The following is a 12,440-nucleotide window of genomic DNA, read 5'->3' as shown; positions in this document are numbered from 1 at the left end:
GGATTTAAAGAGATTTAACACTGTCATTTTTTTTTAGATCTGCCATGTTGTTTACACCGGAAGTGATAAACCCGAATGACCGGTAGATTTTTTCAACTTTTCAGAAGTCTGCAGTCTTAACATACATGATACGTGTATAAAAACCATTACCGTACCGTACCTTTCTCTACGACTGCTGAGGTCGGGAGAAAATGGTTCAGGTCGGTCGGGAGACTGGAAACACACCTAAATTTTTGGCCTTAACAAAGCCATCAGTAAGTCTTCGATAATTTTCAACATATGAGCATCATTTTTGAAATCATCCTTGGCTAAGGTTTCCATGTCCATACTGATTGTGGCTGTAGGTCCATAACGGATCATTGAGGGCACGTCTACTCCTGCTAGATCTACTCCTGGTCTTGTTATCACAACAACTGCAATGTCTTGTGGTCTATTGTTGGCAAGCTTTCCTATAATTCTTGCAAAATATTGTGTTTCCTTTTTCATCTCCTTGGTGTCATTTATGATGACAAAATTCTTAGACTTTTCCATCAAGTGCGTTATTCCTTCGTCTTCAGGGGTGCCCGGGAGAATATTGATATTGTCTGCGTTCGAAGTTGTTTGAAGTCCCAACCTATTTAAAAGCGTCATGAGATGTTGTCCATTTGTTTCATCGTCTATGTCACACAGAATGAACAGGTCATATTTTTCTTTGTCATCTTGTCCACAGTCCTTTACATCGTAAGGGTCAACGTTCTCAATTGGACTTTCTATAAAATCAAATGCATTCCTTATTCGAAGTTTAGCTATGTCTTCACGCCCGTTTCCAAAGGCATCTAAGCCGGCTTTAATGTGAACTTCCAAATACAGGTTGGTATCTATTTCATCGCGCCATTCGGGTTTGTGATTCAAGTAGCAATTAAAGGTCATTACCGCGTTGTCATAGTCACACTGACAAAGATATGTCTTTGCCTTATCTTGAAAAATGTCCGCCTTTTTTACTAACTTATCAAGAGCTTGAATTGCCCCCGTATAATCTTGTATTTTGCTATAGTAAAACGCGCAATGATCAAGGTCTTCTTCATTGTTCGATTCAGTATTGAGAACCTTCCCTAGTGTAGGTAAAGAGTTCCAAGAATTGTTCAAAGAAGGAAACTTGGCAATCCAGTTGCTTGATATTTCTATCGAACTGACCAAGTACGTCTTCAATTTGGTTTCCATGTCTGTCTTTGCCTCTTTAGAAATATGGATTTCCGTCTCTAAAAGGTCAAGAATGCACAGGGCTGCTTGTTCATACGCATTTGCCAAGTAAATCAGGGAAACACTATCGTCTTTGTTTTTCGTCATATTTTCAAAAACCTCAAAAGCCTTTTCATACCGTTTAGTCTGTCGATACAACAGTCCCTTATCGTACAAAGCAGCACAGTTTGTAGACAGTTTTATAGCTTCATCAAAGTATTCTATTATTTTGTCAACATTGTCTTTATTGTCTTCATAACTTATAAACCTAGGTCTGAGTGGACTCTTAATGACTGATTTTGATGCATCTTGGCTTGGACTAAAAACAGCGTGATCTGTACTAGACGAAGACAGGGGTTCAAACTTATTATATCTAGGATTTTCCCGGTTGGTATTTGCCAGTTTTATTGTAGATTTGGATCCAGCTCCTGCCATTTGAGTCACCACCTCTTTTGTGTGTTTTGTTTTATTGATGTTTCCCGGGGTTTGCTGACCTTTAGTGTTGATATCGTCTAGATCTGTTTTTTGTTTTGCGATGCCTTTTGCCTTAGATTTCGTAAAAGCTGAATGTCCAATTGCGGATGCCGGAGGGTTCCGTGGCACAGAACCATTACTTCCTATTGAACGTTGTCGAACTAAGTTTTTTTGTTCAAGTTCTTTCAGTAAATTCAAACCAAGATGGTGATATATGAATGATGTCTTTCTTATTTCAAGAGCCTTTTTCAGCAAACGCTCTGATTCTTCATAGTCTCGCATATACCTGTAATATTTTGCGCTTCTTTCTAACACATACACGTCCTGAGGACAAATATTGGAAGCTTTCTCAAAGTAATCTTGTACTTCTAAGTCCAAATCTGAATCTTCTGGTAAGAGACTCTTCATTTCACGCGGATTTGCGCTATGTTTTATGATATAAGCAATAGAACCTATATCAACATATACTCGTGCTTTGACATGTTTTAAACAATCTTCTTCACCTGCCATGTGAATAACACGGCAAAAAATCTCAAGTATGTGTTTGTGCTTGTCGTCTGATAAATCTACTTCTTCATCATGTAAATTGCCGACATGTAATCGCCGCTTTAGTGTTAATGCATAGTCGTACATCCAAATGCAGACGTACTCTGATGGGACTTTAACGCCGTTATCGTATTCTTTTATGACATTTTTGAACAAATTTGAAGCTGTGTGATAAAAGTTAGTGCCTAATCTTGAGTACGTAAAGGCAATTTCTGCTTTTGCGATCAGATGAGAGGAGTTATCTTCTTTCAAGTTTTTGAGTTGGTCACATAAAGACCGACACTTCGTCAAATTTCGTTTGTCCAGTTCAAACCGTGCTTTGTTTGCGATGGCAATCAGATTTGTATTGCCTGTACTATGCTCTAATACCTTTGAATTGAATTCTTCTGCCTTTTCTTTTTCATCTGTGCAGAAATAAAGAAACGATATAAAATTCCAAGTGCATGGTTTTTCAATATCAACACAGGTTTCGAGATAGGTTAAAGAGTTGTTTATTTTGTTATTTTTCTGTTCTAGAGTAAGCTTTTCTAAAGCGTCCTTTGCCTTGAGACTTGAAGGATATTTTTCAAGGATTTTCCTTAACTTCTCCATACTCCAAGGAATGGAATCCATACACGTAGATGTTCATATCAAGTTGCGCCTGAAATAAAACAAAAGCTATAATTTTTAAATGCGATCGGGTCTTTGATATATCTTGCATATAGCGAAGTTGTCAGTTACTTGCGGAGAACAAAGCAGTACTTGTATAGAGTCTAAATGCCGCTGTTACATGAACTACTGTTAAGAAAGTGGCATTAGAGACAAATGGTAAATTTGCAAGAAGAGTATAAAGTAATTCGAACACCCATTAAAGTCATATTGTAATACCATTAACTAATTACAGTTTAAGTTCGCTTTGAAAAGATAAGCGGTGAAAGATCCCTATAGAATTAGTTTAGTTAACGATACCGGACTTCCTATAAAGTATTCAATTGAAGTTTTTTTGTGCTAGCGGGGAAATGAATATTATTAGGTTATTTAACATTGTTCTGTACAATACGGACATATATTTTGACGAGTAACCAGCTTAGAAAACCATATTGGACGAGTCGCTAGTCCAATATGGTTTTCTCAGCTGGTTACTCGTCAAAATGTATCTCGTATTGTAACCTTTTTATTCAATATCTATTCTCTCAGTTTAAATTAAAAATAATTCATTAAATATGTTATATGTGCCTTTTCTGTAGTTTCGGGCTTTATCTTATATTTAACATGGGCCTGTTGAACCGCCCAAATACGGAAAAATACAGGGTTTTTTTTGTACGCACGTGCGTCCAATACGGTAATATATTGTACGGTCATGTGCTGCAAATAAACGTTCACGATTGGATATATAAAATAGAAACAGAATAATATGAAATTATTTAACAGTGTTGAGTACAATAAATTCTATTGTACGAGTACGCGGTAGTAATAATCCATATTTGGACGAGGCTATATATATAGGTTATTATTTTATGCTAACTAAAGAAATACTGTGTATTATCAGTGAGATAAAAATCCATATCACTCACTGCATATCACTCACTGTTAATGCCGATCTACTTATGCACTGTGTATAAATTTTAAATTATTTTAAATTATTTACTTAAAATAAAATGAAAATTGTAGTCGCACTTTGTTCTTTATAGTATATTTCTCGATTCAAATTATTTTACTTAATGAGAATTTCATAACGGTATGCAGCAAAAAAATAAAATAAAATGGAACTTTGTGTCGTGTGCGTCTTTCTTACGTCACATCACGTCTGACGTCATGTCCGTTTACGTGCGTCTGTTTCCCGAGCTGAAATTAAAATTTGTTGCAAAATGCACACCTCAACGTAATTAAGCATAAAATAAAAAGAAAATTTGTTTGTTTATCGTTTATATTTGAGGCTATAACACTGGCACCAGACCAGAAAGAAAATGCCTCTGTACATGTTATACCCTACCCCTAGGTATTCTATAAGAACCATGGTCATGAACGGGAAAATATACTAACCCATTTCAATCGCGCATTTCATACCTAAAACACGCAGATCGGTAAATGTGTACTATGGATATTAAACAAGTGGTAATTTATCTTTCGTTGTGTAACAGTCACATTTCTTCAATACTTCTTGTCTTAGAAAAACAACGTGTAGTTTATAGAGTTTTCAACGTTACACAAAAAACTTGCTTGAACTTCCCTGGTAAAGTTCCGTTCTAGATTACAAAACCATTCTGATTGGCTGATGTGAAAATGTAAGTCAGTCGGCATTTTACTACACGTGTACGCTAAAATGTTTATATGCAACATAAATGTGCAAAATGAATTAAATAAACAGAATAGATGTATACCAGTGTATGATTTCAAATTCAAAATCATATACAAGATGAATTTCATTCATCATTTTGAGTCTTATCGTAAAACTGTGAAAATATTACATTCTGTGCTTGTTTGTTTACATTTCGCTTAACGGGTGCACACTGCCGTGACCTCTAGACCCGATGTTCATTAGGGGAGTTCACGCAAGTTTTTTCTGTAACGTTGACTACAGCATAAAATATGTGGATCATCTCTGCAATATGGAATATTGAGACAATGAGACTGGTGCATGATGGAAGATAAATTATCGCTTGTTCAATATACTAGGCACCCATTCACCGAACTGTGCGTTTTAGGTGAGAAATGTACGATTGAATTTGGTTAGTACACTTTCCCGTTCATGACCATGGTTCTGAATATAGAATACTTAGGGGTAGGGTATAACATGTACAGATGCATTTATTTCTGGTCTGGTGCCAGTGGGCTATAAGATCAAATTTGCATATGATTAGTTATTAATATCATATCCTTAGAATAATTGTCTTTTATATTGAATATGTTTATGTGATGTATGTTTTTTTTTAAATATGATATTATATTCTTATGATCTTATAACCTGAATAAAATTGAATTGAATTGAATTGAATATGGAATATATCTCACCTTGAAGTGAAAAAATTTTCACATTTTCTCTCGCGCTACGCGCTCATGAAAATACTTGAAATTTTCTCACTTCTCAGTGAGACATAATCACTCAAAACAAACAAATATCCTTTATTTACTGCTGTGTACGAGTCCATTTGAATTCAGTATTATACTCAACACTGTTAAATTACATCTTTATTTCACACCATAAAAAGATAGATGTAGAAAACAAAAATTCACATATTTTAATTCGCAAACAACAAAAAACATTAATTTAAAGTACTGACGTGTTTCGTTCAAAAATAAGAAAGTTATCGCATTTCTTAAGAAATTACTGCTGTCACTATATACAAGGGAAGTAATTCCAAATGCCTCCTCTATAAGGAATCCGAAGACTTGTCCCCGCTAATATGAAAAAAGATATGTTTTTGGAACTGGAGTTAAAAATGAAAAACAAAAACAAAAGAAATAGAGTTTTTGCATTGTGGATTTCGGATGTTACTATGTATTCTTAAGAAAATGTGAATGCATTTCAAATCACACAGTACCATTCTTGTTTCTACTGTATTGTCATGTGACAGAAATAAAAGCTTCCAATTGGTTGAAAATAATAATTATTATATAGCTGAGAAATAATCGGTTATATTGTGAGGCTATTACGGTTAATTCAGTACAATACACATTCTATAAATTATGGTGAGACTATACTTATGGCAATATTACAATTAATCTGCTTATTAATATCAATCAGTGTAAATATTGATCTGTATGATATAGGGGTTATCTCCCCATTATCGATTCCTTTTATGCACGTGTTTGGTATTGTCCACTTGATGCAGTAAGTTTAAAATTACTCTGCATTCGGTCCAATGCATTACTTAGAGATAGGCCCTAAAATTTTCAATGATAGAATTACATTAAATAAAGTCTAGAAATTAATTTCCAAGTCCTTGAAATAACCAAAAATGATTTCACAAATGTGAAGTTTATGATAGTTTTGTTAATATCAATAACAGAAGTTTTAATTTTTAATTTAAAGTTGTGATCCACAAAGAATGACAACTCTTGCCTTGGGCTAGTACTTATAAGTAGAGATCTATTAGTTTACTTCCCTTGCAATTACACAATTGAGTGGAAAATGAAAACTGTTTAAGACACAATATCATACTTTTTTGCACAACAAAATCATTAAGGATTTATTCATTTGTGTTTGATTTACCCCTCAAGACATGGTTCCTATGATTCTGTCAACTTACATATGGTAAAAAATTAACTTTTAACAAGCCAATAATAAAATGAAGTACCAGTAGGTAAATAATAGTGCAGATAATACAGTTTTGCTTGTATCAAAATGTCACAATAGATCCACTTTTGTAATACAGAACACCTGGTAGGATTAGTAAAGGTGCAATTATATTGATCTTTATTTCCTATGCCTACATTACTACAAGATCTGACTAAGATTCAGTATGAAGTTTGCCGAGTTATAAAAGAGTTTTCTAAAAAGAAACTGTCATAATAAAAAGAAATAAATCAAAGCAAATGTATTATTATAATCATAATTCCGATAAATATCCAAATTAAAGTAACTTTTACCTTTATATGTCTATCCAATAATCCCCTATGGCCCTATGTTTAATTATTTTGTATTATCGTGATTTGTAACAAATGAAATACAATACTTCGTCTCGTTCTTAATCGATAATCTCCTTTGTTCTATTTTGCTACATAATGATTTTTAAACAAATTAAATGCTTGTTTGACGTCAAATAGATATATCATTCAATGCAATTGGTGGTTACTGCCAATAGGTGTAAACAAAAAATATGCGGCAAAATAGTAGGAGACTTAATGTAAACAAATAATTTCTAGTTTCACCAGTCTTGTCTGAATAAGCATGGTAAGCATGTGATCATGTGACAGGTCAAAAGTTAATCTTAATATGGAATCTGGCTGTAAACAGCTGTGTAAATGATACAGGAAAACAAGTTAAAGCATAGCAAACGTTCCTTCTAGGGCACATGTATATAAATATATAAATGATCATCTTGTAAAAGTTTGGTTGCAAGACTGTTTAAAATATTGGTCATCAGTGTGCGGAACCCCTGGATCGGACACAAGGACGACAAGACCATTCTACCTTATTGACATTCCGTATGCCATCGTTTAATCAGGGAGTCATTGGCGCAGTGGTTAGCAGTTTGGACTACAACGCTAGCGATCCTCGTTCGATTACCGGACCCGGATCGATTCCCGGTTGCGGCTGATATCCCGACTAGTGTTTAGTGCTAGGTGATTTACTTTAATTTGGTACGGTTTCCAACAGTTTCGGTCTAGACCGGATGCAGGGGAGGTAAATGACGCCTGCCGTGAGCTAAGCTGGAAATAAGTTTATCCATCCAATCCAGGACAGGTGGGGACTTTCGTCGACAAGAAACTTTACTTATTTTTAAGCACCCCTGGGGGCGTTTCATTTTGCACCAAGAGTGCGTTTATTTCTGTACCAAAATACAAAATAACTAAAAGCAAATACGTTACAACTTTCAGTGGAGTAAATACGGCAATAAGAATACACTGGCTATATATTTGACCTGTCACCTGGTCAATCCATTTCCACATGTTGCGTGAATTTGTTGTGCATAATTAGAGGGTCACAATGGGGTTTGTTCACAAGCTTATAGTACATTCGTAAGTAAATGTTTCCAATTAATTGTCTCCTGTCTAACCGTTTTACTTTCTTCCATAATATATAACTCTATAAGTCGATGATACATGGTTAGTGGCTACAAAGTTTGCCGCATGGACTTGGTTTGAACAAATTTAGTACCTGACCACTTTTAAGTCAGTGCTACGTACATATGAAAAATGTCTTAGTTTTCCACTCTATCTCCATATCATTATTACGGGAAGCTGATTGATATGTGCATAGGATCGATTCATCGACGTTAAGGATGTACGAGCGTTTTTTTTCAGGATATCCGCCATTTTGAAAAATGTTTCTTCGAATATTGCTTTCTAACAGAAGTTTTGCCAAAAATTAATGCTAATTAATTAAAATATGGCTAAAATGTACCATTTAACCAAACATATTATGCTTTTTGCGAAAAGAATTTTTTTCACCCTTATTTTTGGCTGGCATCTGCCTAAAATTAACGTAAGATTTACAATGGGGTAGGGGTAGGTAATTTCAAATTGCTATTAAAGTAGATCAGGTTTGGTTTTGATATTTTTCTGACTGATACATATAATGTTAAGCTATAAATAAAATAAAAGTTTTCAAGATAGCACTTTATATTATCTAGAAAATATACATTAAAACAAAAAGAACAAAAAATATCAAAATTCACCGCTTTTTAGCAGTTTTTTCTTAATAAATCTTTTAAATGCACGGTGACCCCAACTTTTTTTCTTTCCATTTTGAAGCATTTATGTGTGTCTTTAATGCTGCAAAATATATTGAAAATCTTAACGTCAGAATTTTTTTGTAGATATAAAAGGCTGATCACTACCAAATAGAATGTAAGCCTCCGCAGGTCTATCACAAGTAGTCCAAATATAAATAGTACTAATCTTTTTTCCTTTCCTAGTGCATTTTCTCGGCAGCAACGTGCTTACTTTTACCCTACCGCGTTTCAGTATGTATCACTTTGCATTCTATTGAAATTGGCATGTCCCTATCGCATGCTAGGTAAAAATGGCGGCGTAAGAGTTTAATGTCTCGGAGAAGCAAACAGGAGTAAATTATGCGGGTTGTATTTAACGAACTGTAGTTTTCTTATATAAAAGTTAACACCCCCTTTTCTTTTTGTTTTTCTAAAGTAGCGATGTAGTTCTTTATGGGAATATAAGTCTCTGAAAATCTGATATGCTAGAAAATGTCGAAAACCCGTTATAAAGTATTACTAAGTGGATTTTATATGAAATAAAGAACAGCTGGATTTAGTGGTGTTCAGTCTATAAGGAGCAATACATGGTATTTTCTGAAACTCCTCGAAAATGAATGGAAATGCCATAAATCTATTCTTTATGTTGTAAAACGGTAACAAATGGCTGAAAACTCTTAAATTTCTTGTGTTTTTGGAAATTAGATCGAATTTTTGACCAGGTGGCTCTATTTTGGTTCGTTTTAGGACCTAGTTAATGTCTTTTCTCGCATTTTAGCACTTCAATTGTCTAAATATTATTGAAATTAGCATGTTTCTGAATGAAAATGACAAACATCGTAACGATTAAATGGATCTTAAATGAAAATTCATAGAGTAAGGTAAAATAAATTGAAATATTGCGTGCACAGGGCTAAATTTTGCGTATTTTTGGTGATGGGGATGACCTGTTATGAACTGTCATTTCTCTATATTTTCTCAATATTTTGCACCAAAACTAAGCAGAATCATTGTAAAATAGGTGTACCTTGAGAATGCATGCAAATTCATGGAAAAATCAAACAAAAATTTTCTCTTATAAGGAGCAATACATGGTATTTTCTGAAACTCCTCGAAAATGAATGGAAATGCCATAAATCTATTCTTTATGATGTAAAACGGTAACAAATGGCTGAAAACTCTTAAATTTCTTGTGTTTTTGGAAATTAGATCGAATTTTCGACCAGGTGGCTCTATTTTGGTTCGTTTTAGGACCTAGTTAATGTCTTTTCTCGCATTTTAGCACTTCAATTGTCTAAATATTATTGAAATTAGCATGTTTCTGAATGAAAATGACAATCATCGTAACGATTAAATGGATCTTAAATGAAAATTCCACGAGTAAGGTAAAATAAATTGAAATATTGCGTGCACAGGGCTAAATTTTGCGTATTTTTGGTGATGGGGGTGACCTGTAATGAATTGTCATTTCCCTATATTTTCTCAATATTTTGCACCAAAACTAAGCAGAATCATTGTAAAATAGGTGTACCTTGAGAATGCATGCAAATTCATGGAAAAATCAAACAAAAATTTTCTCTTATAAGGAGTAATACATGGTATTTTCTGAAACTCCTCGAAAATGAATTGAAATGCCATAAATCTATTCTTTATGATGTAAAACGGTAACAAATGGCTGAAAACTCTTAAATTTCTTGTGTTTTTGGAAATTAGATCGAATTTTTGACCAGGTGGCTCTATTTTGGTTCGTTTTAGGACCTAGTTAATGTCTTTTCTCGCATTTTAGCACTTCAATTGTCTAAATATTATTGAAATTAGCATGTTTCTGAATGAAAATTACAAACATCGTAACGATTAAATGGATCTTAAATGAAAATTCCACGAGTAAGGTAAAATAAATTGAAATATTGCGTGCAGGGCTAAATTTTGTGTATTTTTGGTGATGGGGGTGACCTGTAATGAATTGTCATTTCTCTATATTTTCTCAATATTTTGCACCAGAACTAAGCAGAATCATTGTAAAATAGGTGTACCTTGAGAATGCATGCAAATTCATGGAAAAATCAAACAAAAATTTTCTCTTATAAGGAGCAATACATGGTATTTTCTGAAACTCCTCGAAAATGAATGGAAATGCCATCAATCTATTTTTTATGATGTAAAACGGTAACAAATGGCTGAAAACTCTTAAATTTCTTGTGTTTTTGGAAATTAGATCGAATTTTCGACCAGGTGGCTCTATTTTGGTTCGTTTTAGGACCTAGTTAATGTCTTTTCTCGCATTTTAGCACTTCAATTGTCTAAATATTATTGAAATTAGCATGTTTCTGAATGAAAATTACAAACATCGTAACGATTAAATGGATCTTAAATGAAAATTCCACGAGTAAGGTAAAATAAATTGAAATATTGCGTGCACAGGGCTAAATTTTGTGTATTTTTGGTGATGGGGGTGACCTGTAATGAATTGTCATTTCTCTATATTTCCTCAATATTTTGCACCAAAACTAAGCAGAATCATTGTAAAATAGGTGTACCTTGAGAATGCATGCAAATTCATGGAAAAATCAAACAAAAATTTTCTCTTATAATAAGGAGCAATACATGGTATTTTCTGAAACTCCTCGAAAATGAATGGAAATGCCATAAATCTATTCTTTATGATGTAAAACGGTAACAAATGGCTGAAAACTCTTAAATTTCTTGTGTTTTTGGAAATTAGATCGAATTTTCGACCAGGTGGCTCTATTTTGGTTCGTTTTAGGACATAGTTAATGTCTTTTCTCGCATTTTAGCACTTCAATTGTCTAAATATTATTGCAATTAGCATGTTTCTGAGTGAAAATGACAAACATCGTAACGATTAAATGGATCTTAAATGAAAATTCCACGAGTAAGGTAAAATAAATTGAAATATTGCGTGCACAGGGCTAAATTTTGTGTATTTTTGGTGATGGGGGTGACCTGTAATGAATTGTCATTTCTCTATATTTTCTCAATATTTTGCACCAAAACTAAGCAGAATCGTTGTAAAATAGGTGTACCTTGAGAATGCATGCAAATTCATGGAAAAATCAAACAAAAATTTTCTCTTATAGGCTGATCACTACCAAATAGAATGTAAGCCTCCGCAGGTCTATCACAAGTAGTCCAAATATAAATAGTACTAATCTTTTTTTCCTTTCCTAGTGCATTTTCTCGGCAGCAACGTGCTTACTTTTACCCTACCGCGATTCAGTATGTATCACTTTGCATTCTATTGAAATTGGCATTTCCTATCGCATGCTAGGTAAAAATGGCGGCGTAAGAATTTAATGTCTCGAAAAGAGAGATTGAAAGAAGCAAAAAGTAGTAAATTCAGCGGGTTGTATTAAACGAACTGTAGTTTTCTTATATAAAAGTTAACACCCCCTTTTCTTTTTGTTTTTCTAAAGTAGCGATGTAGTTCTTTATGGGAATATAAGTCTCTGAAAATCTGATATGCTAGAAAATGTCGAAAACCCGTTATAAAGTAAGTGGATTTTATATGAAATAAAGAACAGCTGGATTTAGTGGTGTTCAGCCTAAATACGTTTTTTTCCATTGAAAATAATGTGGGTGGGGTACTTTTGTCAACGTGTAAAAATTAAAGAGACTTGTTTGTGACATTTATGCTTATATAATACTGACAACACCATATATTCATATTAACCTGTAAGACCTGAAATCCCTATAAGATTAAGTTGGATATTATATGTTTTATATAGTACCACCATTTTTCTAATTTTACAAAATTTCAGAAATGCTTAAGCAGTGGGTGAACAAAATGCCCTATAAAATTAAAACGAGTTCGGTGACCTATGTTTT

General features: G+C 33.7%; 1 protein-coding gene across 1 annotated transcript; it reads right to left on the bottom strand.

Annotated features, from left to right (window-relative positions):
• Positions 1-222: 222 nt before the first annotated feature.
• LOC123536851 (uncharacterized) lies at positions 223-2,871 on the bottom strand. Its single transcript, XM_045320329.2, has one exon. The coding sequence runs from the start codon at positions 2,848-2,850 to the stop codon at positions 226-228; it is 2,625 nt and encodes an 874-aa protein (XP_045176264.2). The 5' UTR covers positions 2,851-2,871; the 3' UTR covers positions 223-225.
• Between the last annotated feature and the right edge of the window lie 9,569 nt (positions 2,872-12,440).

Source organism: Mercenaria mercenaria, chromosome 17 (genome assembly GCF_021730395.1).
Source record: "Mercenaria mercenaria strain notata chromosome 17, MADL_Memer_1, whole genome shotgun sequence".
NCBI classification, from domain to species: Eukaryota; Metazoa; Mollusca; class Bivalvia; order Venerida; family Veneridae; genus Mercenaria; species Mercenaria mercenaria.
Note: the sequence above shows the minus strand (reverse complement) of the source record. Positions and strands in the feature narration are given on the sequence as shown.